The sequence below is a fragment of the Rhincodon typus genome, chromosome 41 (assembly GCF_021869965.1).
Source record: "Rhincodon typus isolate 14 chromosome 41, sRhiTyp1.1, whole genome shotgun sequence".
NCBI lineage: Eukaryota > Metazoa > Chordata > Chondrichthyes > Orectolobiformes > Rhincodontidae > Rhincodon > Rhincodon typus.
Genome location: NC_063372.1, coordinates 2,800,533 through 2,826,196, shown reverse-complemented (window position 1 = coordinate 2,826,196; position 25,664 = coordinate 2,800,533). Strand labels below are relative to the sequence as shown.

The 25,664-nt window shown below is 41.6% G+C and overlaps 1 protein-coding gene across 1 annotated transcript in view; it reads right to left on the bottom strand.

Moving 5' to 3' along the window:
• Positions 1 to 6: 6 nt before the first annotated feature.
• The window catches only part of tfcp2 (transcription factor CP2), a 91,237-nt gene continuing 65,579 nt past the window's right edge, over positions 7 to 25,664 (bottom strand). Inside the window, exons 12-16 of the mRNA XM_048618981.1 lie at positions 24,093 to 24,183; positions 19,897 to 20,006; positions 5,984 to 6,126; positions 3,203 to 3,254; positions 7 to 1,931 (exon numbers count right to left, since the gene is read on the bottom strand). Coding sequence (XP_048474938.1) covers positions 1,894 to 1,931; positions 3,203 to 3,254; positions 5,984 to 6,126; positions 19,897 to 20,006; positions 24,093 to 24,183 — 434 coding nt within the window. The 3' untranslated portion in view covers positions 7 to 1,893. The remainder of the gene's footprint in view (positions 1,932 to 3,202; positions 3,255 to 5,983; positions 6,127 to 19,896; positions 20,007 to 24,092; positions 24,184 to 25,664) is intronic.

Below are 25,664 nucleotides of genomic sequence, written 5' to 3'. Positions count from 1 at the left end.
GGAGAACCATGAAAAAGTTTCATTAAATAAAAAAAGATTATGCTTGTTACTGAACTTAAGTACGGAATGGAGAGAGTCCAACTTCACTGAACTAAGCTGGTTCTCTCAGCCACTCCCTCAGTTGCAAGCCCTGTTTTAATTTTACTCAAGTGTTCAAATGAAAAACTTCAGTCTAATCCTCTCGGCCCTCTCAGCACTTCCATTTTGATGCATTTCCTTATATTTCTCAAAGGGAAACCAACTGGAGTTTTAGAGGGCATTGATAATTGTCACTGGCTGGGAAAGCAATTGGCTGACTCTTTTAAAAAAAAAAGTACATAGTTAGATATTTGCACCCAACATTCCCCAATCCTAAATGATGCTACTTTGAGTGGCTAAGTTCCACCAATACCTACATTTAAAAAAAAAGGCTTAAAGAGCTTATTTAGCAGTTGTGCAGCTGTGCTTGAGGATGAGGAATGTGAAACATTCTTTTGCTGGAGGAGCTTCCATTGTTAATCTCCACTCCTTTTAATATACTGGGATCTCTGGCTCTCCAGAGGTGTGTAATAACATCTTAGAATAGGTGGATTAGAAACTAGCCTATTTAGGATCTCACCATTATAGGTTCCATGGTTTCTCGGAGTTGTTATAGACATGCACAGACACAATCAAATTCAGTGCCTTCGTGGAAATTGAAGAATTGCAAGTCTTTATAGCATTGGAAATGCAAAGTAAGAAAAAAGTTTCCCATCAGGCAGAAGACAGTAGATTTTTCCACTATAAAACGCTTCATTGGATAGTGTACCCGATGCAGGTTCCCACGTTGTTACAGCCATATGTGGGACAGAATATGGGAGAGCACTTCAGTGAACTATGATAGGAGCACCTAATTTATGCACTGTCCTAAGTATTAGACAAATTAAAAACTACAGTGTTCAAATAAAAAGTTAAGAATATGTTGATATTCAATCTTCAATACTGCTGGCATAATTAAAAACCAGTCTGGATTTTACACACTTTAGAAATCACTTTAAACTGTTCTACTAGCCATCTTTTTTTAACTTCAGTTTTCACTTGGCAGGGTAGGACTATAGAGAGCACTGGCACCACATGTGGTGAGCAATATTGCTTCATAAGTGATCAACCAGAACCAGATATACAACATAAAATTAGTGGAAATCCACAACCAGCTGGAGAGATACTCAACCTCCAAGTACAGCCCCAGTAAATAAATAAGTTACGATCCAAGTCAGCTATTTCAGTCAAAGCAATGCACCCGAAGCAGAGTTTAATCACATCAAGTTGCACAAAAGGTTTAGGCCAGATTACTCACTATGAACTGAAATTTAGAGGATTCAAAATGTGCAGGTGACTGCATGAATAAGCACCTCAAGTGGAACTCTTGACCAGGCTGAATTATTTAAAATGCATGCCTGAACTAGCTTCCATCCCCTTGGCACTCATATGGTGCACATAAAAAGAAAAAAAAGTGTAAAATCAAGCATGAAGAACAACCAGAAGATTTGTTAGGCTCTGACCAGCCCATTCATCTCTCCAATCAAGGTCAGCAATGAATACATTTTTAACATATGGTCATTAGGAGCAATTTTCCATCATAGTTTAACAGGAAAATCCAATTTCTCAGAAACACATGCTCACATATGGTCTTCTTTCCCATTACACAATCCTGTGCCTCCAACTGCCAGCAAGAATTTGCTTCAACAAATGTTAGTCACTTGTGTCATGCTGCTGAACGTGTATGCAATTCCATCGTGATTCCTCCGGCATGAGCAAGATAGGCAGCAACATCCTCTTATCTTTTTAAGGGGCTGTAAATATTTTTTGCCCAAGAGCAAGAACCACAAATGAGGGGTAAAGTCATTCACTGAAGATGCTATCCATGGAAAGTACTCACTTGAGGATTATATGGTAACTGTCACTGCCCTCAGCTGTAAGAAAGAAATGGGGAAAAGATATCAAAACAAAATTAGCTCAGTCTCTCTTTCAAAAAGTGGGATTTATAATTTTCATATTCCCAAAGGAAACAATTTTCAGATTAAGGAACAGTGTAAAGTTGCTATGTGGTCATAAAATAACTTTACTTTTCAAATGGCATGCAATCATAAATAATCAGTCCATATGAACATCATTCTTATAACACAATGGTCACCACTACTAATGAGCATTTGACATAACAGGAATCATCAGGAGAAGGGCTGTGGCAGTCACTGAACTGCGTGAAGGAACAGGACAAGTCATTGAGAAAAGCTGCAGTAGTTGAAGCCACCTTCAAATAAATAGTTATCATCTCTTCACATATTTGGATCGATACAAAGATCTCATTACTGGAAAAATTTTTTAAAAGAGGCTGACAAATTTAGTTTTTTTGTATAGTTTTAACAACCCTAGTGTGGCGATATAATGTTTATGTTGCTGGATGAATGCTCTGGAAAGAAGTTCACATCCCAGTAGCTGAAGAATTCCGTAAGTGTGGAATAAAAAGGCTAGTTTCAGTAGTGATGTTCAATACTGGATCGCCATAAAACCTAACTTGTTCCCTGACAAAAGGAAATTTGTCATACCAATTTGTCAACTATTGTGACAGCTGACCCACAGGAATATGGTTGACTCAACTACCCGAACCAACCACTCAGTTGTATTTAAGACAAATAGCTCACAATCAATTTACAAGGAGAGCTGGTCAATAAATGATAACCTTACAAGAGGCTTAACACATCCTATGATTGGGAAAACATCAATAAACGCAGTCTAAGAGCTTAATTGTAGACAACGTGGAGTACAACTGTTTAAGAAAGATACAGAAATTTCAAAGAATTCAAAGATGGTTGAAGCAGCTCAGACAGATCTTTACCCAGCATGTGCTTGAGAGATAAAAACAAATTGCTGGAGAACCTCCGATCTGGTAGCATCCATGAAAAGAAAGAATTAACATTTCCACCCCAGTGGTTTGTTCTGAAGAAGGGTTACTGGACCTGAAACATTAACTCTGCTTTCTTTCCACAGATGCTGCTGGACCTGCTGAATTTTCCAACAACTCCTGTCTGATGTTTCAGATCTCCAGCATCTGCAGTTCGTTTGTTTTTTTGTTTATGTGCTTGGGAGAATTGGCTTTTGATTTAACAATTGCTCTAACTGTTTGTACCATCCCAAAAAGCTCAGGAGAGAACTGCAAACTGAACGCAAGCGCTGAAGACATTACCTTTTAATGTGTCTAAAATGAAACAAGACTCATCCTGGAAGTTCTGGATCATCTGAAAAACAGAAAAGGATTCAAATTGTACAAGCCACAGAATTGCCATTCACAAAACCACAAACAATGAAAGATAACTGACCTAATACAAAGAGTACACGCCTTAATAGTACACATTTGTCAAACAGTGCTATAGCCTAGTTTGATTTGTTCTGGAAACCACATTGGGAGCGTGGACAGGACTCTTCACTCTTCCCTAACAGCAACACCATGGCAATTAATTTCAACCTAAAGCTGAACTGAAAATAAACACTCCAAAATTCTCAGTACTACTAAACCATTAAGAATAGGAATGACGGCATGTGAAAGATGCACATCACTTAAAAACTAAAACATGATATCTACTACAGACTGCCTCATATCACTGCATTAATTTAGGAAGGAGTGGCCTCTGCTGTTGCATTAAGACCAATCAGGTTGATCTATAAAGCAGGGCCGTACTGCAGGTTAAATACAGACAGAAACACGTCAGGAATGTGACAAAAACATATGCACATTACCATTTCGAACTCTATTGAGATGTGTCTTGGAAACACCTTAAAGATAGAACAAATAGGAGTGTGATGGAATACTCCCCACTGACCTGGATGGGTGCAGCTCCAACAACACAAGAAGCTTGACACCATCCAGGACAAAGCAGCGTGTTTGACTGGCACCCTTCAACAATCCTCCTTTCACCGCTGATACAAGAGAGCATGGGCAGAACAACAAAAGGCTTTGCCACCAATGAAGGAGCAACGTAGGAGAGGGCTGGAATTGGAGGAGTGAAAATGTAGAAATGTAGTAAAAAGAGGAGTAGGCCATTCTGCCTTTTGAGCCTGCTCCGCCATTTGTTATGACCATGGCTGGTCATCCAACTCAGTACTCTATTCTTGCTTTCTCCCCATACCCTTACTTCTCTTCAACCACAAGAACTGTATCTAACTCCTTGAAAATATTCCATTTTTTTGCCCTCAACCGCTTTCTGTGGCAGAGACTTCCACAAGCTCCCCACTCTCTGGGTGAAGATATTTCTCCTTATCTCAGTCTGAAATGGCCTATCCTGTATCCTAAGACTGTGGACCCTGGTTCTGGACTCTCCCTCATCATGAGGAGGATCTTTTTTGCATTGCCCCTGTCTAGTTCAGATATAATTTTATAGGTTGCTATGAAATTCTTCTAAACTCCAGTGAATATTGTCTTAACCAATCCAGTCTCTCTTCATACGTCAGTCCTGCCATCCCAAGAATCAGTCTGGTAAACCTTCTCTACACTCCCTCCATCACCAGTACATCCCTCCTCAGAGAAGGAGGCTAAAATGGCACACAATACTCCAGGCGTGGTCTCACCAAGGCCCTGTACAATTGCAGCAACACATCCCTGTTTGTGTACTCAGATCCACTCACTACGAAGGCAAACACCGCATTTGCTTTCTTCATCATCTGCGGCACTTGTTTATTTACACTGAACAACCGGTGTAGGACACCTAGGTCTCGCTACACATTCCCCTCAATTTATAGTCTTTCAGATAATAATCTACCTTCCTGTCTTTGGTGACAAAGTGGATGACCTCATTTATTCACATTATATTTCAACTACCATGTATTTGCTCACTAAGCTTCTCTAAATCACTCCGAACCACCTCTGTATCCTTCCCGCAGCTCACTCCCAACCCAGCTTTGTTTAATCTGAAAATCTGGAGATATTACATTTGGCTCTGTCATCTAAAATATTGAGTGTAGCTGGGGTCCTAGCACAGATCCCTGCAATACCCCACGAGTCACTGCCTTTCATTTGGCAAGGGATCCATTAATTCCTACTTTTTGCTTCTTGTCTGCCAAACAGTTCTCTATCCACCTCAATACACTGCCTCCCCAGTCCCATGCACTTTAATTTTACATGCTAGTCTTTTGGGTGGATTTTGTCGAAAACCTTCTGAAAGTCCAAATAAACCATATCCACTGGCTCCCCCCCATCAACTCTACCAGTCACATCCTCAAAAGCCCTTTCCAGCCAATGCAATACTTTTCAAGTCTAATCATAATTTGTAATGCCCTGCAAGATCCAACCAAAGTATCTTGCAGCAGGGAAAGAAATCACAAATTAAGAATTAGCATGACATAAATCAGATCAACGGTGATGTCTTGGATGCAACATCAAACTTCACAATCATCAGGAAATCCTTCCTGACAAGTAATGGGATTACGTTGGACCCTGGCAGAGAACTTTTGTTTGTGAAGCCAGCTAGATCAACCAGGATACATTTTTGCTCCTTCAGTATGCATATTTTGTAGGAACCAAGGAAATGTGCAAATAAGCCTTCATGACCTTGCAGGAAAGATTATCGACCTTGAGCAAGAATGTGAACTAGTGCTCGGCTACAGAGACAGAGACAAAATGGGTCCATTTCTTGATGCCTACAAATGCCAAATAAATCTTCAATTATTTATCATCATGGATCTTCCACCGAGGGTTAATCATGGGATGATTGACAATGTATGCAATTTGTGTTTATCTGAAACAAGAATTGAATACCGAGTATTAACTTAAGATTTAGACAGCAAAAGGCCAGAGTGAATCTCAAAGGGTCTCAAAGTGAGTATCCTTGTTCTGAAGAGCTACACCAGACTTAAAACTAACTGTTTCTCTCTCCAGAGATGCTTCCAGACCTGCTCAGTTTGTCCAGCATTCTGTATTTGTTGCTGATTTCAAACACCCACAGTATTTTACTTTTATTCACTAGGTATTTACCTCATCACTCACAAGCACGTGAATACCCGTGGGTCCCTGCTTGTAAATCTGATGGATTTGACGAGGCGAAATATTGAAAAGTTGAGCAATCTTCTCTGTCATCTCAACTGCTGTTAATTCTTCAAAATAAATTGCGTGGTACACTGAAACAGAAGAATGCACCAAGTGAGTGATGTAGCTTTAAAAAATTGATCTTTTTGTTAACAAGACTTCAGCATTTTTCCACTTACATTCAACCACAAGATACGAAGTAAAATGATGAAATAAATACTGAAGATGGAAGATGTCAACAATTTCCTGTGAGGTGTCACTAGATGCACAGGGCATCATCAGCACTGCAGTATTACAGGTCACCTGTGCTCCATATTCCTTTTGACTATACCTCCTTGGTGTATGGGACTTATGAATTTATCCTCATGTTTCTCAGCTGTCTTTTGCAATAAACTCATTTAACGTCAGACAATATAAGTATGGAAATTACAGGAGAGTATCTCATCCTCCACAAACACTGTTTACATCCAACCTACAAAATCAGAGAAAATGAACCTTTTCTCCAGTCATCCTCTTAGAGCCTTTGACTACAGATCAATCATTTGATAGCTACCACAATTGAAGTCTAAACATATCAAGCAAAATGCAGGATGTTGCCACTAAACTGCAAAAAAAAAAGCCAGATTTATAAAAACATCCAATTCAGAATATGTACCCTGACCAACTTCAATTTCTGATGCCCAAAATAAAATGTTTTTAATAATCCAAAAGAGTAACATATTGCATAATGTCACTTGCTTAGTGACAGGAAAGACAGAGGGTGGTGGTAGAAGGCTGTGTGTGTGCCTGGAGCCTGGTGTGAAGTAGTGTAGCACCGGGATCAGTGCTAGGTCCCTCATTGTTGGTGATATTGACAAATGATGGAGATGAGAACGTGGGAGTGATAAGTAGTAAGTTTGTGGATTACACAAAGATTGGTCGGGTGGTTAACAGTGAGGAGGAAGGTGTTAGGTTACAGGACGATATAGACAGATTGTTCAAAGAGGCAAATAGAATTAAACCCTGAAAAACATTAGGTGATTTACTTTGGAAGAAGGAACAAGACAAGGGAGTACTCAATGAATAGCAAGATACTCGGAAGCTCAGAGAAACAGAGGGATCCTGGGGTGCCTGTCCACTGATCCCTGAAGGTGGCAGGGCAGGTTGATAGGGTGCTTAAAGGCAAGCATCCTGTATGCTTTCTTATCAGTCATGGTGTAGGTTATAAGAGCAAGGTTATGCTGGAGCTGTACAGAACTTTGGTTAGACCACAGCTGGAGCACTGTGCAGCTCTGGTCCCCACGCTATAGGAGGGATGTGACTGCACTGGAGCGGCCACAGAGGAGATTCACCAGGATGTTGCTTGGGTTGGAGCAATTCAGCTGTGAAGAGAGGCTCGATAAGCTCGGGTTGTTTTCGTTGGAGACACAGAAGGTTGGTGGGGGCGTGATAGAGCCGGATAAGATTATGAAGGGTATAGGAGGGTGGATAGAGGGCAGCTGTTCCCCTTAGTTGAAGGGTCAATAGCAAGACAGCATAATTTTAAAGCCAAAGGCAGAAGGTTTAGAGGGAATTTGAAAAAAGCTTTTGCACCTAGGTGGTGGTGGGGGTCTGAAATGAACTGCCTGGGAGGGTAGTTAAGGTAGATAACCTCAACCATTTAGTAGTACTTGGACGAGCACTTGAAGTGTTATAACATTCAAGGCTACAGAGCTAGTGTGGGAAAGTGGGATTAGTGCAGGTAGTCATATTTTTGGCAGTATAGATCCAATGGACTGAAGGACTTCTGTACTGTATGGGTTCTATGATTCTTGCCTTAGAATGCCTTTTCTTCAAGGCTGTGGATAGCTGAGAGAGAGGAGGCTGATGAGTGGCTACATGAGGGATGACTGGAGCTGCCGATCTGAAAGTGTTCACCAGTAGCTCCACTACTCAGGATTCCTCATTTAGTCAAAGACTAAAACCTGAGGATATCTATGAAGCAAGCTGAGGTGGTTCTGCAGAAATGTGCTTTTTTTTGGACAACAATCAAATCCCTGAAATTTTGATAGATTAAAACTGCTGTTGGATATGGCTTGATAAACAAGTCTGACATGGAGGGAAATGAGCTAAACTCCCCTTGAGGAAGCCAGACTTGAACGATTTGGAGTTACAGATGGTGTCACATGCTGGGGAACTTAGTGAATCTGTGATATCTAAAGTTGCTGAATCAACTATTTACACAAATTCATAGTTTCTATTAAACACAACTTGCCTGTCACTTCATGTTTCATTTATGCAGATCACGTGACCAATAGATGAAAATGAGAAGCAAAATTTAATTTTTAGTTTAACAATCAAACCACACAGTGGTACAGCACAGAAAGACCCTTGAGACCAGATATCCTAAATTAATCTAGTCCCATTTGCCAGCATTTGGCACAAATCCCTCTAAACCCTTCCCATTCATATACCCATCCAGATGCCTTTTAAATGTTGTAATTGTACCAGCCTCCACCACTTCCTCTGGCAGCTCATTGCATACATGCACCACCGCCTGCATGAAAATGTTGCCCCTTAGGTCCCTTTTAAATTTCCCCCTCTCACCTTAAACGTATGCCCCTCTAGTTTTGGACTCCCCCCACCGCCCACCCCCATCCTGGGGAAAAGACTTTGTCTATTCACCCTATCGATGCCCTCATGATTTTATAAACCTCTACAAAGGTCACCCCTCAGCCTCCTACACTCCAGGGAAAATAGCCCCAGCCTATACAGCCTCTCCCTACAGCTCAAACTCTCTAACCCCAACAACATTCTTGTGAATCTTTTCTGAACCCTTTCAAGATTCACAGCATCTTTCCTATGGCAGGGAGATCAGAACTGAACAGTATTCCAAAAGTGGCCTAACCAATGTCCTGTAAATTTGGTTCTTTTAATTTACTGGTCTCTATGGGGATTGATACCTTCTTAACCTCTCTTGCTACAATTAAGAATTGGTGGGCACACAGTCCAAGATTCCTCAGTTCTGCCACTTTCTTGCATCTCTCGTTTATTCCGTGCTGCCTAACCTCCTTGCTTCTCCAATTTTTCAGATTGAGATCTATCTTGCACTTTTCTAACTGACTGATCAGGCCATCTCTAACTTTCTGCAGGCTAAAGCTTTCCTCCTCGCTGTCAATCATATAAAGAAATTTACAGATTATACAAAAATTGGTTGTCATGTACCCTACATTTGTGTCTAAATCTTTTAGTGTAAAACTACAAAATGCAAGAGTCAAGAACTGAGCCCTAAGCATTATAAATTCTTGGTTGTGAAAGTACAAGTCATCTTTTGGTTCCTGCCACTAAGTCAATTTTACAACAAATTTGCCACCTACTCTCGAATCTAAAGGACTTTTACTTTATGGCCCATAACATCACAGATGTTGAGGGATTCAAGATTGGATAAAGAGAAAGTGAGGCTTATGGCAGAATTCAAGGGCTCAAAAATCAGGAAGTCCTAGAGGAGTAAAGACTGTGAAAGGTTAAATTAGGAGCGCAAAATGGGACATGAAAGGATAATGGCAGGTAAAATAAAAGGAAAATCCTAAGTTGCCTTACAAGTACATTAAGGATAAAAAGGAGGAGAAGTAGAGAAAGAGTAGGACCCATTAAGGATCAGTGGTAATTTGTGCATGGAGTCAGAGGATATAGGTAAGGTTCTGAGCGAATACTTTGTGCCGGTGTTCATGAGTGATAGGGATGATATGGGTATCGAAATCAGGGAGAAGGACAGAGATAATTAAAGAAGTTAGCATTGACAGAGAGGAAGTTCTGAGTGGTCTGGCAGGTTTAAAAGTAGATAAATCTCCAGGGCTGAATGAAATGCATTCCAAGCTGTTGAGGGAGGCGAGGGAGGAAATAGCAGGAGCACTGGCAATAATTTTCAATTCCTCTCTGGCCACAGGACTGGAGGCCAGCCAACGTGGTGCCATTATTCAAGAAGGGAGCAAGGGATAAACTAGGAAACTACAGGTTGGTCCGTCCAACCTCCGTGGTAGGGAAGTTATTGGAAGCAATTCTGCAGGACAAAATTAATCTATATTTGGAGAGGTAGGGATTACTCAAGAACAGTCAGTTCTGTTAAGGGGAACGATTTGATTGAATTTTTCGAAGAGATGAACAGGTGTGCAGGTGAAGGCAATGCAATAGCGAAGCTAAGAGTCTGTAGAATCCAAGGGAAGGTGGCAAACTGGATCCAGAATTAGCTGAATGGCAGGAAGCAGAGGGTGATGGTCAATGAGTGTTTTTGTGACTGGCAGCCTGAATCCAGTGGGGTCCCACAAAGATCAGTGTCAGGGCTGTTGCTGTTTGTAGTTTATATAAATTAGACTTGAACAGAGAAGAATAGCCTTAGATTACAAGCAGGTGTCAAGGGGCTGGTCAGATGGACTCACCAGTAATGAATGGAATTCAATCTGGATAAGTATGAGGTGATGCACTTGGGCAGGACAAACAAGGCAGAGAATACATGATGAATGTTAAGACCCCAAGAAACACTGAGGATCAGGGGGACCTTGGTGCATATGTATACTAGTCCCTTAAAATAGCAGGACAAGTAGATAAGGTGGTTAAGAAGGCATACATAATATAAAGGCAGAGTTTAAGAACACGGTGGTTATGCTGGAACCATATAAAATACATTGGTCAGGCCATAGATGGAGTATTGCATGCAGTTCTGGAGTCACATAGGAGGGATGAGACAGCACTGGACAGGGTGCAGAGGAGATTTACCAGATGTTGCCTGGGCTGGAGAGTTCCCCTTAAGAAGGGAGACTGAACAGACTGGGGTTTTCTTTGGATGAAAAAGAGAACTGAGGGAGGAGGGGAGAGATGAGACACCATTGAAATGAATAAAATTATGGGGGCCATAGATAAGGTAGAAACCTTCCCTCTTAGTGGCGGGATCAATGACCAGGGAACATCGATTTAAGATAAAAGGCAGGTTTAGAACAGATGTAAAGGAAAACTTTTTCACACAGCAGGTGGTGGAAATCTGGAGCTTACTGCACAAGGGTGGTAGAGAGAGAAACCCTCATAACACTGAAGTATTGAGGTGTACACTTGTGATGCCAAGGTATACAAGGCTATGGACCAAGTGCTGGAAATGGGACTAGAATAGTTAGGTGGCTGTTTTTGACTGGTGTCGACACGAAAGGCTGAAAGGCCTTTTTCGGTGCTGTAAATCTCAATGACCCGATGACCATTTGGGAACTTATCAAACACACTGCTGAAGCCCAAGTCCAAGTCTACACTATCCTCATCAACCTACATGTCACCACCGCAAGAAATTCAATTTAGTTTGTCAGAGATAGTGACTTCCCTTGAAATCAGGCTGATTTATCCTCAGCTGTCTTTCTAAATTGAGTTTTACAGCGTCCCTCAAAATTAATTCCAATAATTTGCCCATAAAGAAAGTTAAACTAACTGAACTATAATATTTTGGATTATCTGTCCCTCCCATTTTGAACGATACAATATTGGCAAACCTTCAAATCTTTATGTTCCTACATTCAGGGAAGATTGAAACATATGGCCTGACCTGCTGCACTTACCTCCCTTGTTTCTTCAAACAACCTGGGTCATATTTTGTCCAGGCCTGTTGATTTATCTACTTTCAAAGATGTCAAATCCTTTACAAGTCCCCTAGTCCTGATGGCCTGCATCCTAGAGTTTAAAAAAAAAGTGGCTGCTAAGATAGCATGTGCATTGGTTTTCAATTTCTAGAATTCCCTAGATTCTATAAAGGCTCCATTAGAATGGAAAAAATAGCAAATGTGATTCTTTTATCCAAGAAAAGTGGGAGACTAAAAATCAAGAACCTGTAGGTCAGTTAGTCTAACATCACTAGAACCTGTTAAGGAGGTTATGTTCAGACACTTTGAAAACCTTAATGCAATTTGACAGAGTTGACGTGGCCTTGTAAATGGATAATAAGTTAGTCAAACATTATTTGAGCTTTTTGAAGTAACAGGCTACACAGATAAAGGGGGAGCGGTAGATGTGATGTACTTCGATTTCCAGACAGTACTCAACAAGGTGCCACAAAGATTACTATGCAAATAAAGCATTAACACAGAGGATTGGCTGGCAAATAAACAGTGTGGGCATAAGTTGGTCATTTTCAGGTTGGCTGGATGAGACAAATAGTGTGCCACAGGGATCACTGCGGGGCCTCAATTATCTGCAGTTTAAATCAATGACTTAAATGGACAGACCAAATATATGATCACTGAAGCTGCTGATAACAAAAGGATAGTAGGGAACTTGTGAAGACAACAAGGGCTCTATAGAAGGATTTTGACGTACTAAATGAGCGGGCAAAAATTTGGCAGATGGAGTAAATTGCAGGAAGATGTGAACTGGTCCACTTTGGCAGGACGAATAAAATAAAAGGAGCATATTACTTAACGGAGAGGGATTGCACAACTGTGAAGGACAGAGTAATTTGAGCATCCTGGTACATTCATCACGAAGCTAGCTGCAGGTACAGCAAGTGATGAGAAAGGTAAATGGCATACTAGCATTTATTGCAATGGAACGGAACAGAAAAATAAGGATGTTTTGCTGCAGTTGTATAAAGATGTGGCCTAACACTCAGAGCAAAACTTTTCCCATATATTTTCCAAGTGCGGAATTGAGTAATTAGTTGGCAACTAACAGGTCACACCCACTGCTGAGAACACTCATGGAATCAGTGTGCCAAAAGCTGACAGGAAAGGTCGAGTATCTCATCCTATTGCAGAACTTGACACAGCAGCTGCTAGCCACAGTTTAGGTCCTGAAGTCGACCAGTTGAGGCCGACTCCTCAGGGGACATAGCAGTAAGGTTTCTTTCCCTCCTTGCACAGTGGGGATCAAGGGCAGGAGAACGGCTTTCTGAGGCCACGCCCTTGCGTGCCACCCATCTCTCCACTGTCCCCAGACTGGGCCTGAATCTATTGGAGTTTCGAAGAACGAGATGATCTGACTTAAATATACAAGATCCTGAGGGGATCTATCAGACTGGATACTAAAAGGACGTTTGAGAGAGTAGAACTAGGCAACACAATTTATAACTAAAGTGCCTCACATTTAACACAGATGTATAAGATTTTTTTTGTCTCAAAGATAGGAGACTTTGGAACTTTCTTCCCTAAAGAATGGTGGAGGTGGGAGTCATTGAATACATATTTATGGCAGAAATAGGTAGCTTCTTGACTAAGAAGGGAGTCAAAAGGTTATCATGAGTAAACAGGAACATGCAATTAAAGCCACACTCGGATCAGTTTCAATCTTATTGAACAGCAGAGCAGCTTAGAGGGGCTGAATGGCCTCCTGCTGCTCCCAATTCATGTTTGTAATGTTCACCCTCATACAAAGTTTTTTTTTCTATAACATAATTCAGACTCATCCTCCTCAATGTAATCATTAATCTCGTTTCATGAAGGCAACCTGCACTCATTACGAACCTCAACTACATCCATCTTTTTTGGTTCTTAAGAAGCCTTACTCTTTTCTTATTGTCCTGCACTTTGCGCACATATGAAGCATTTGGATTTGTCTTCATTTCACTGGGCAGAACTTTAAGTTTCTTTCCCCCCACCTAACTTCCATTGAAATTTTACCCTCACATTTACTGCTGCAGGAATCTTGGCGTCTGATGCAAGCATCATTTTTGCCTCATCTCACCCACTTCGCAACTCGTCATTCAAGGCTCTAGATTTAGCTTTTCCCACCTTTCCCTTGTGGGGAAATATTCACACTGAACCCCTTGAATGCATCTCATTATGCTAATGCTTCCAATTTGCTGCTCCTAATTTACTTTCCTGAAATTGTTTCTCAGCAGAGAGACATCGCTTTGGCTTCAGCTTCCAATATAGAACTGCAACTCCTATTTCATCTTTGCCTTTTGTCATAAAACTGAATTATGATCACCACAAAAAACATGATCCCAGATACCCCTTTCACCCATTTAACTTCATTACCTGAAACTAAATCCAGATTCCACCCCTCTTGTTGGACTTGCCACACCATGACTGAAAATGGCTCTCCTGAAAGCAATTTAGCAATTCTGTGCCCTCTGCACCTATTACACATGCTGTGTCCCACTTATTGGGAAATTAAAATCTTGTGATGGAATTTTCCAGGCTTCCCCCCCCCAACCCCTCACAAAAAGGGCTTATGGAAAAAATTCACCCATTGTCCCCTGTATTTTGAACGCTGAGATGCATGATCCTTCTTTTACGCTGTTGTGCGTGGCACCAGGAGCAATCCTTTCCTACCTTTGAAGATCTGTTTCTTAATTGAAATAAAAACAAGCTGCTAGAGAAACACAGCAGATCTAGCAGCATCTGTGGGAAGAAAGCAGAGTTAACATTTTAAGTCCGGTGACTCGGAGCTGCTGGCAGCTAGGGGAAAAAAAAAGTGGTATTTATGCAGAAGGTGAAGTGGGGAGGGGTGGGAGTGGAAGGGAAAAGGTGAGCAGATAGGTGGAGATGGAGCCATCGAGAGAGTGTGAGAACGAGACAGCGAGCGCGAGAACAAGAGCACGACTGAGAAAACGGGTGAGCGAGAGAGATCATTCAGCTTGTCTTCTGTCCTTGCCTACGATCCATCACCTCTTTCTGGACCTACCTCTTTGATCTCGCTCTCTCTCTGGGTTGTCTCCAATTATCTGCTCACCTCCCACCATGTCGCCTCCACCTCCCCCCACTTCAGCTTCACCATAAATACCAGTTTTTCCGAGCTACTAACAGTTCTGAAGTCATCATTGGACTCGAAATATTACCTCTGCTTTCTTCCCACAGAAGCTGCAAGACCTGCTGAGTTTCTCCAGCAATTTATGCTTTTGTTTCAAATCCCCAACATCCAGTTCTTTGCTTTATTGCAGCGTTGTTTAATTGTATCGCCAAAGTTTCAAAAGCTGCTTTTCTACACAAGTTCTTGACATAGACCGTTGGCTCTTTAGACCGTTGTTCAGTCAGTGATATCCCAGGGCGGGACAAGTCTTACAATCACATCTTCTCCTTTAACTATGGAATTCCCTGCAACCATTGCTCTCTTCACCTTTCTCCTCACTCCCTATACAGCTGAAACACCAAGTGCTATAGTTTTGGATCCGGCTGCCCTTCCTAGAAGATCCCTATCCTCATTCATATTGAGGACTGAATATTGGTTAGAACGCATGATGCTTTCAGGGATCATGTGAACTAACTGCTGGCTCTTCTTTGTCTGCCTGACAATCACCCATTTTATGTCCGCACACACTGAATTATGGCGTGACCAACTCCTTAAATACGCCACTCAAAACATTCCTCCTCACAATGATCCAACAGCTGTCGTCAAACTCCAGAGCTCTAGTCCCCCAAACTGAGGGCACTTTCTGCAATTGGGGCTGCTTAGGACACAGGAAACATCTTAGAATTCCCACATGGCACAGGATACATATTTCATTGTGTGATGCCCTCCAAAGTTTTGAGGAGATTCGTAGCTGAGGTTGTAGACTTGCTCGTTGAGCCGGTGTTTGGTCGCAGATGTTTCACCACCCTGCCAGGTGACATCGCCAGTGCGTCTCCAGCGAAGCATTGGTGTTCTGTCCCGCTGTTATTTATATGCTGGTTTGCTGGGGTGGTTGGCATTACTTCCGGTTCCCCAAGGTACACAAGCTAGGGGTCCCCCTCAGACCCATTGTCTCACTACCAGGCACACCAACATATAGACTAGCTAAAGAACTACAATGGAAACCGAAATACCCACTCCATCCAGTCCTCCCAAGAATTCCTCAACATCAAGGACACCAGAATAGAAGAGGTCGAGATGATGATATCCTTCACTGTAACAGCACTATTTACATCCATAAACATTGACCTGGCCAGAGAAGCAACCGCAACACTACTGGTCGAAACAGGAAGGCGGGAACTCCACAGCATCAACAAGGACAGAAACTGCTGGATCTGTGCCTCACAACCCACTTTGCCTTCAACAACTGCACATTCAAACAAATCAAATCAATGGAACACCAACAGGATCCCCAATGAGGGCTGATAGCAGAAGTGGTAATGCAAAGATTAGAATGGATAGCGCTCCCCACTATCCAACCCAACCTCTGGGTCCGCTATGTAGATGGCACCTTCATGATTATCAAATGCACAAGACTAGAAGAAACCCACCAACACAAACAATATCATCCACCAGAATTAAATTCACAAAAGAAGAAGAAGAGAACAATAATCGACAACCCTTCCTAGACATAATGGTAGAACGCAAGAACAACGGGGAACTCCAGATTAGCTTATACAGAAAGACCACACATATGGGCCAGAGACTTAATTACATCAGCAACCACCCCAACACCCATAAACGGAGCTGTATCAGGACATTATTCAAAATGGGCCACAACACACTGCAGCAATCCAGAATTGCACAAAGCAGAACAGGAGCACTTATACGGAGTTTTTAAAAAGGAATGGATACTCAAAAAAGCACAATCCACTGTTACCTCCGCAACAGACCACAACAAGACGACACAACACGGCCAGACACACTGGCCACCCTACTGTACATTAGGGACTATCAGAGATGACCACAAGACTACTCAGACCCCTAGGTATCAGGGTAGCCCACAAGCCAACAACCACCCTGCAACAGCTACTGACAAACGTAAAAGGATCCCAGATCCACAAACAATAAAACTAATGTAATATACAAAATGCCATGCAAGGACTGAGAGAAACGTTACATAGGCCAAACTGAAAAGAACTGACAATAAAGGATACACGAATACCAACCTGCCACCAAGAGACACGACCAATTCTCACTGGTCTCAATACACAGTGGTGAAGGAGGACATAAATTTGTCTGGGACAAACACATCCATAATAGCACAAGCCAAACAGAGACATGCCAGGGAATTCCTGGAGGCCTGACATTCCAACCAGAACTCCATCAACAAACACATTGAACTGGACCCGATATACAAACCACTGAAAAACAGAATCGGAAGTAATGCCAACCATCCCAGCAAATTGAGGAATTTAAATAACATGCAGGACAGAACACCAACACTTCACTGGAGGTGCACTGATGTTACCTAGCAGGGTGATGAAATGTCTGCAAACAAACAGACTGGCTTGGCAAGCAAGTCTACAGCCTCGAGGTGTCCTTTATTTCAGAGATGATCTCACTTAATAGATGTTAATTTGCATTAATATACCGTTAATTACTAAACAACTACCTGGGTTGCTCAGTTGTCTCTAACCAGAGGCTTCATACTTGATTATCTTCATGCTACTTATACTAGACATATGCTTTTATCATTTCAAAAAGTTACTTTGAGATGTTAGGAGGACCACCTTGCAGAGGTGACTGGACAGGGAATGGTCTTTGTCATTTCTGTGCCCAGATCAATGCCAGGTTTTCATCTGGTTTTATTAATAGACCTAATGATTGGCTATAACAGATTGATAGAGGACAGTTAAAACAGAGAGCCAGCCAAATTGCTGTGGGCCTGGTGTCACATATCAGGCGACCGAGGAAGAACAGACATCCTTGCCTAAAGCATGCCTGTGAACAAGATAGTTTTCTTTTAAATGACAACCAATAGTTTCACAGTCACTCTATTGAGCTTTTAATTCCAAACTTATTGATTCTGTGAATTTAAATTCCACTAGCCGCCACTTTGGGTCTTGAATCCCTCGCCTCAGGACATTAGCTTGGCCTCTGGATTATTTGCCCTATTTGAGGAAGGAATATTGGCAAGGAGCACAGGAAGAGTTCCTTGTTGTTTGATTAGTGTGACATGATATTTAACATCAACCTGCAAAGGCAAATAGATTTTCAGTTTATTGCATCAGAAGAACAAGCAATGCAGCAAACTTAGTGCTGCACTGAAATATCAGTTGAAAATGTGTTAAGATCGAAAGGCGTGGATCCAAGAGCATTGCGACTCAATCAAAACTGCTACCAAGGCAAACAACAAGATCGACAATATATGTTTTAAATACAAGCACTCTGAAGACAGTGTTTGTGGTGTCTCAGTGGGTAAATGTTTTGTCCAATATCAGTGAATCAACTTCTCTGTAGATTGGGTATGGAAGCAATGACAATAACTCCAAGATAACACAGATGAGATTTATAAACCTTCTGGATTCTTCACCTCCAGTCTGTTATTTTTCACTTAGCTTTTATGCCGAGTTGTTGGGTTTACTCTCACTTGCAGTCAGGCAAAATCCAAAATATAACAGGGAGCTGAGTTAAGAATAGACATGGAAAAACAATGAGCTTTCCAAATTCAAACAGATGAGACAGTAGCACAAGGGTAAACACAAGCAAAATGAAATGTTCCAGATGAATAGTGTTAAGGCAGAGAGTCGCAACTCTTCAGAACTGTGCACTTGGAAACGGATGGCCAGGAACGGGCCTGCTGCAAGGGAGTAAGTCAAAAAGCAGCAATGAATTCTTAGAGTCATACAGCATGGAAACAGACCCTTTGGTCCAACTCGTCCATGCTGACCAACCTTCCCAAAACTAAACCAGTCCCATTTACCTGCATTGGCCCATAGCCTTCTAAACCTTTCGTATTCATGTACCTGCTCAAATGTCTTAAATGTTGCAACTGTCCTTGCATTTACCACCTCCTCTGGTAGTTCATTCAACATATGAAAACACCCTCTGTGGGAAGAGTTGACCCTCGGGTCCCTTTCAAAAATTTCTCCTCTCACCTTAAAAACTATGCCCTGTAGTTTTGATCACTCTTACCCTTGGGGACAGGCCTTTGCTATTTACTTTATCTATGCCCTCACAATTTTATAAACCTCTAAGAAGGTCACCCCTCAATCTTCTACACTCCATTGAAAACAGTCCCAGCATATCCAGTCTCTCCTAACTCAATCCAGTCTTGCTAACATACCTGTAAATCTTTTCTGCACCCTCTCCAATTTATTAATTGCCCTGCTGAAGGAAGGGTATCAGGACTGTACATAGTACTCCAAAAAAGTGGTCTCACCAACACACTGTACAACTGCAACATGACATCCCAACTCCTATACTCAATGGTCTGAACAATGAAGCCAGATGCCATTTTTTTTTTTTTTTTAAAGCCACCGTGTACCTGTGATGCAACTTTCAAAGAACTACGTATCTGAACCTCTGCTCGACAACATTCTCCAAGGCTCGATAATGAATTGTACAAGTCCTGCCTTTGTTCGTCTTACCAAAATGCAACATCTCACATTAATCCAAATCAAATTCCACCTGCCACTCCTCAACCTACTGGCTCAATTGATGAAAATATCTTTGTAATCTTGGATAACTTTTTTCACTCAACTATACCATCAATTTTGGTGTCATCCGCAAGCTTACTAACCATGCCTCCTATGTTCACATCCAAATTGTTTATATAAAAATGACAAAACAGTGGACCCAGCACCGATCCATGCTGAATACCATTGGTCACAGGCCTCTAGTCTGAACAACAATCCTCCACCACCACTCTGTCTCCTACCATCGAGCCAATTTTGTATCCAATTGACAAGCTCTCCCTGAATCCCATGTGATCTAACTTGACTAATTAATCTATCATGCTGAACACTGTCATAGGCTTTACTAATTCTTCGAGCTATTGGCTCGTCCCATATGAAATGGAATGAAGTAAATTTTAAAAAAAGACAAGGAATTGACATTCAGCAGCTCTGTAGTCAATGCTTGTACCTGTCTTTTCCAGATCAATAAACCTTTATGCAGCCTCTTTTGAAATAGAGGTGTGCACGTTGCACACGGACACACAAAAGAAAGGGCGTTTTTCCCCCCACCAGATAAGCCTGCACAAAGCATGGCAAATGAAATTAATTTCATTGCGGTACAGTGTGGTAAATGAATTTACTTACCATAGAAAGAACAGCTCACAGAATCACCATTTTCATGTTTGTGCTGTTGCTGTTCTCGAATTTGTTGCAGTTCCTGACAAACATAAATTGTCAGCCTTGGTCTGACCATCCTAAATGCACAAGGGAAAAATATGAATTATTATACTTATTACACTGGAATATAATAAACTGACAAAAACATTCACAATAACAAAACATGAAAAGCTTGGCATAAGAATTATTGCACGAAGATGATTGATTCCCAAGCTACTCATCACAAGACACACCTAAATCCAAATAATATAAAATAGGACCAGGAATAAGCCTTGCAGCCTCAAGTTGTTCCACCAATTAGATCATGGCTGGTCTACACCTTAATACATACTATCTGCCTTGGTTCTACAACTCTAATGTTCTGACCTAAAATGATTGTTACAACCAGGTGGGGTTCCCACCATCTTCAGGCTAAAATATTAGTTTGCAAACTTTCAACTGACCCAGTCTCAACAGATATATTTTTTGGAAGATGTGGGGTGGGTTGTGCTGAGGAAGGAGGAGAAAGTAAATTCCAGATATCCACTGCCCTTTGTATCCCTTAAGCTATATTCAAAGGAAATCAAACCTGGTCTACTCAACTTATTTGCCCCGATTTAAATAATTTAAACTCTAGGATCATTCTGGTGAATCGGTACTGCACCTCCTCCAAGGCTGCTATTTCCCCTTAGGTCTGGTGCCAGAACTGAACATGGTAAATCCAGATGGGACACCACCAGAACACTCACTTCTTCCCTGTGTATTCTAGCCCTCTTTGAATAAAGGCCAATATCCAATTTGCTTCTTCAAAATTATTCTTTGTACTTGTTCACTGATGTGTAGTGGTTTTCTTTTGTACATGAGCCCCAACACTCAGCTGCTGGTCGATAATTCTGAGCAGCTCACCATTTAAAAAAAATACCAAGTCTTTTGCTGGTCTAAAGTGGCTCACCTTACAACCCCGACACTGAACTCCATCTGCCAGAGTTTTGACCACTCACTAAATATAACTTTCAGCTCCCATCTACACACAATACTTTTGACTTGATAGGAGGTGTACAAAATGATCAGAGGTATAGATAGTGTGGACAGCCAGAGACTTTTTCCTAGGGTGGAGGTAGCTAGTACGAGGGGACATAGTTTTAAAGTGATTGGAGGTAGATATAGGGGAGATGTCAGAGGTAGGTTCTTTACTCAGAGTAGTCGGGGTGTGGAATGCGTTGCCAGAGAGGGCAGTGGAGTCGGACTCATTAGGGGTATTTAAGCGGCTATTAGATAGGCATATGGATGACAGCATAAGGTAGGGGTGGAGGTTAGATAGACCTTAGGTTTAGGGTAAAAGTTCAGCATAACATCGTGGGTCGAAGAGCCTGTACTGTGCTGTACCGTTCTATGTTCTAAAAATACTTCACTGGCCGTGAAGCGTATAAGGACATTGTGGTTGTGTTGTGTAAAATGCTACTGAATGAAAATGTTTCTTTCCCTCTAAATACTCATTATCCCTGTAGTCTACAACCTTCTTACCAATTCCTATCAAAAAGCTGCCACTAATTCCCTAAACTTCCAGTTTTATTAACTTCACAAAGCACCATTCCAGTATTACAATGCTTCAAAAGGAGAAATCAAGTCAAAGCACCTTCCTACATGGAAATATACGCATCGCAGCATTACGCGCACTTTTGTCTGCAAAGCCATTAAAACCAAAAAAGGACAATCCTCAGATTAGGAAGTATTAATTCATACCGATAGCAAAAACTTCAACACAATTTGTTGAGAATTTCAGCCTGGTCCTGTGAAGGATCTTTAACTTTAATGAAGTTTTCTGAATTTGAACTTCACGAACAGGATTTTGGGGATGGACCTGATAGTCACAGCCAAACAAGGATCTCGACTCTGCACTATGTGGGAAAGTCAGTCACCTAGCAGTGATATTCCATGCACTGGCTAGACAATAGTTAGAGCATGACTCTGTTGTTCAATTAAAGTTTTGGACAGGTTCTCAAAGCTAGGGGATACCCAGCTTGGTAAAAGCAGCAGGATGAAATTCAGCTTGTGGGAGAGAGGACATGGCAAAATGGCAGCACCCTTTCAGCGACTTTTATTGGTCTTAATTAAAAATAGTGGCCTCAGCAACTGGGCCAAGGTGGTAAGGACCCCAAAGCAGCCTGGAGCACTGGCCCTCCTGGACCATCACTGGGAGGCCACCTCCCAGCAGCTAGTCTTGTTCCCGATGCCACAAGTAGCCCATAAGCCAGAAACTTGCATTAGCAGCCTACCTACCCCTTCCCAAAATAGTGACAGGAAACTGGAATGCCCACCTGCCTCCATACTCATCCCTATAAAATGCGAACGCCATGTCAATGCAAAAGGCCAATGATGCAGAGAATGAGCTTGAAACAAATACTGTACCCTAAGCTTTGTAATGCATAATTGTTCTACTTTCAACATGCATACTGTTAAGTAGGTCAGACTAAGCCCCAGTATCTTGTACAAAATTGCTGTAAAATTAGTTCAGTACTCACCAGAATGGTGGGCAATCTGAACTTTCAATTGGTCATAAATAGATTGGAGACAATGGGAGTCTTGCCCAGCACGATGAAAAGTGATTTAATAATTGTGAAAAATTGAGCAAATCACTTTGAAAAAAGGCCCACCTGACCATCCCCTTCAGTTTGGGTGAGTGGGAGAAAGATCATTTAAATTATTTTGAATTGCCATGTTTCCAGTCATGCAGCTTTCTGGAACTTAAGCACATTCCTAGCTTCTTTCCTGCATAGGTAGAAGGAATATTTTCAGTAAATACCAATTTTTTTTCCCAAATTGTTTCACAATTGGAAACCACCAGCAATAATATTGGACAGTGCATGAGCATGCGCTTTGGAATTCTTTACTCCAGGGAGCAGAGACTAACCATGCCTAGGAGAAGAAATTCCTCATTTTAATTTTAATTGAAGAATCCCTTATTTCAAAACTGTGCCTCCAAGTTCTAGATTATCCCATGAAGGGAAATATCCTTGTTAATCCCTGTCAGAATCTGGTGTTTCGATAAGATTACCTCAAATCAATATAGGTCAAACCAGCTCAACATTTTCTTTTAAGACAATCACTTCAACCCACAAATCAGCGGATGCAACCTCTTCTGATCTGCTTATAACGAAAAGTATACCCTTCTCTAAACAAGGAGGCCAAAATTCAACTCAGTACTCAGGTGCAGTCTCACCAACGTCCTGGACAGTTGTAGCAGGACTTTCCTACTTCTATCCCATTACAAAGCAAGGTCAACCTTCAATTTACCTTCGCATACAGAGTGTAGATGCTCTACAAAACGGTCTCACCAATGTAGAGGAGGCCACCTTGGGTGCATCTGCGCTCTATACATGACAAACACCACCATCTTCTGGTTGCGAACCATTTCAACTCCCCCTCCCACTCCCTGGAGGACATGTCCATCCTGAGCCTCCTCCAGTGTCACAATGATGCCATCTGGAAACTAGAGAAGCAACACCTCATTCTGCCTCAGGAGCATATAGCCCAATGGCCTAAACGTGGATTTTACCAGTTTCAAAGTCTTCCCCACCCCTGGCCTCAACCCATGTCCAACCCTCCCCTCTCATCCCCACCTCCTTGACCTGACACATCCTGCCCATCTTCTCTGCCTCCTCACTGACCAATCCCCACCACTGCCTACCTGCACTCACCTATCACCATCCCACCCACCTTCCCCAGCCCCCCCCCTCCTCTCTCCCTTTTCTTCTGAGCTCCCTTCCCACTCCCCCATTTCTGAAGGGTCCCGACCCAAAATGTCAACTTTCCTGCTCCTTTGATGCTGCCTGGCCTGCTGTGTTCCTCCAGCTCCACACTTATCTGACTCCAGCACCTGCAGTTCTTGCTATCGCAGAAATGTGAAGCAAATTGTTTTTTTAAAACACGCAGAGGGTCAGAGGTCTCTGGAAAGTGCTGCCAGGAGAGATGGTAGAAGCAGATATGATGGCAATGTTTAAGAGGCATTTAGACAGATACATGAACGGGCAGGGAATAGAGGGATACAGACATGTGCGGGCAGATGGGATTAGTTTAAAATGGCATCATGGTCAGCGCAGATGTGGCAGGGTGAAGGCCTGTTCCACATTCTATGTCAAATGCTTAGTACAATATATTGAAGCTGAAACACAAGGCATACTTACCTTCCTTTCAGGGCATTGAAGAGTCGGATTCCATCTGCAGGGCCACATATTTGGATAACATCATCTCTAGTCAGCTTTAACAAATCGCCACCTGTGGATGGAGGCAATAGAAATTCAAAACTTCCTGGTGGTGTAGCAAAAATGGAGGATATTTGCACAGTACTACTGATCGCCTGAAGTTCTAGTGAGACACTGCCATAGCTTTGTCTAACTGAAAATATGGAAGAATTATTCATCAGGTTGCATAATTAGCATGCCTAGTCAGTTACCTCATGGACCAGCATACTTGGATTTAGCTTCCTGCTCATTCAGTTCAAGCCACTGTATGTGCCTTGAATTAAATGCTCAAGTAAAAATACCACTTTAAACATACTATATTAAAAAAACTCATCTAAATATACAAATTCTGTTCTTCAGTAGGTCTACATAAATCCATGACACATTAATACCAGTTTGGGGCTATACTTGCCCTGAACACATTATTAATTCTCTTACACAAAATCCAAAAAAAGCCGATAGAGAAAGACTGGCTGGTCTATTGATTGTCAACTAGCCAACCTTATTGTAATGATCTCCACTTTGCCTTGTAACCATGTAACCTCCTAGGAGGAAATATTTAGAAATATATAGGCAAACCTGAAATATTCCTTTCTAACCCCTGGGGATGATCAAAAACAACCTCCAGGAAAATAAAAGTTACCATAAAATACGTTACCAAATATGCCATTCAGATCAATGTGAATGACTACAATGTTACAAATTAAACAAATAAAAAAAAAATCAGTTTCAAGCTGGAATAGAAATTGAATTCCACTTGAATTATGTCTAAAAGATTTTAGGTTCGAAGAACAAATTTAAGTCTCCATGTTTTGTGACCACTTTTTCAATTTGAATAAAATTCTAAAACTATATTTTACATGTAGGCTTACTGAGCAGCTCAGAAGACAGAGTCAGCAAAAGACTGAAAAATTGTTCACATTACTCTTGTTGACTTGAGAAAAGGGAAAAGGAGAAAAGTAAAAGATGAAAACCCAAGACTTCAGATAGGAAAAAAAACAGAAAAACAGATTTACATAGCACCTTATTCACATCCTCAGGACATTGCAAAACACTGCGTTTCATTGCCTGAGTTAATACTGAGTGCCATCAGTGTTGCTATGCAAGCAAATACAGCAGTCAATTTGCGCACAAAGTCATACCGCGAATTACAAAATCGTTTTAGTTGTATTGGTTTGAAGCAAGAATGTTGGTCAGGATAAAGGGAAATCTCTCTGTTCTTCAAACAGTGTTGCAGTCTATTTCATATAAAACTAGAGAGATAGACCCTTGGTCTATCATCTCTTCTGTAATGCTGCAACTGCAAAAATGCAATAATCACCCAGAACCAGACAAAAAGTCCATGTAGATTATGTGCTTATGCTCTAATGTAGGGCTTAAAGGCACAACCCTTTGACTCAGGGCAGTGTTAGTAATGGGAAAAAGTGGAGCCAGATTGCTCAATTTACTTCACACGCAACTTATTTTGAAATCCGGTGCATTACATGCATACAGATCAGCTTTCAAACCAACCAA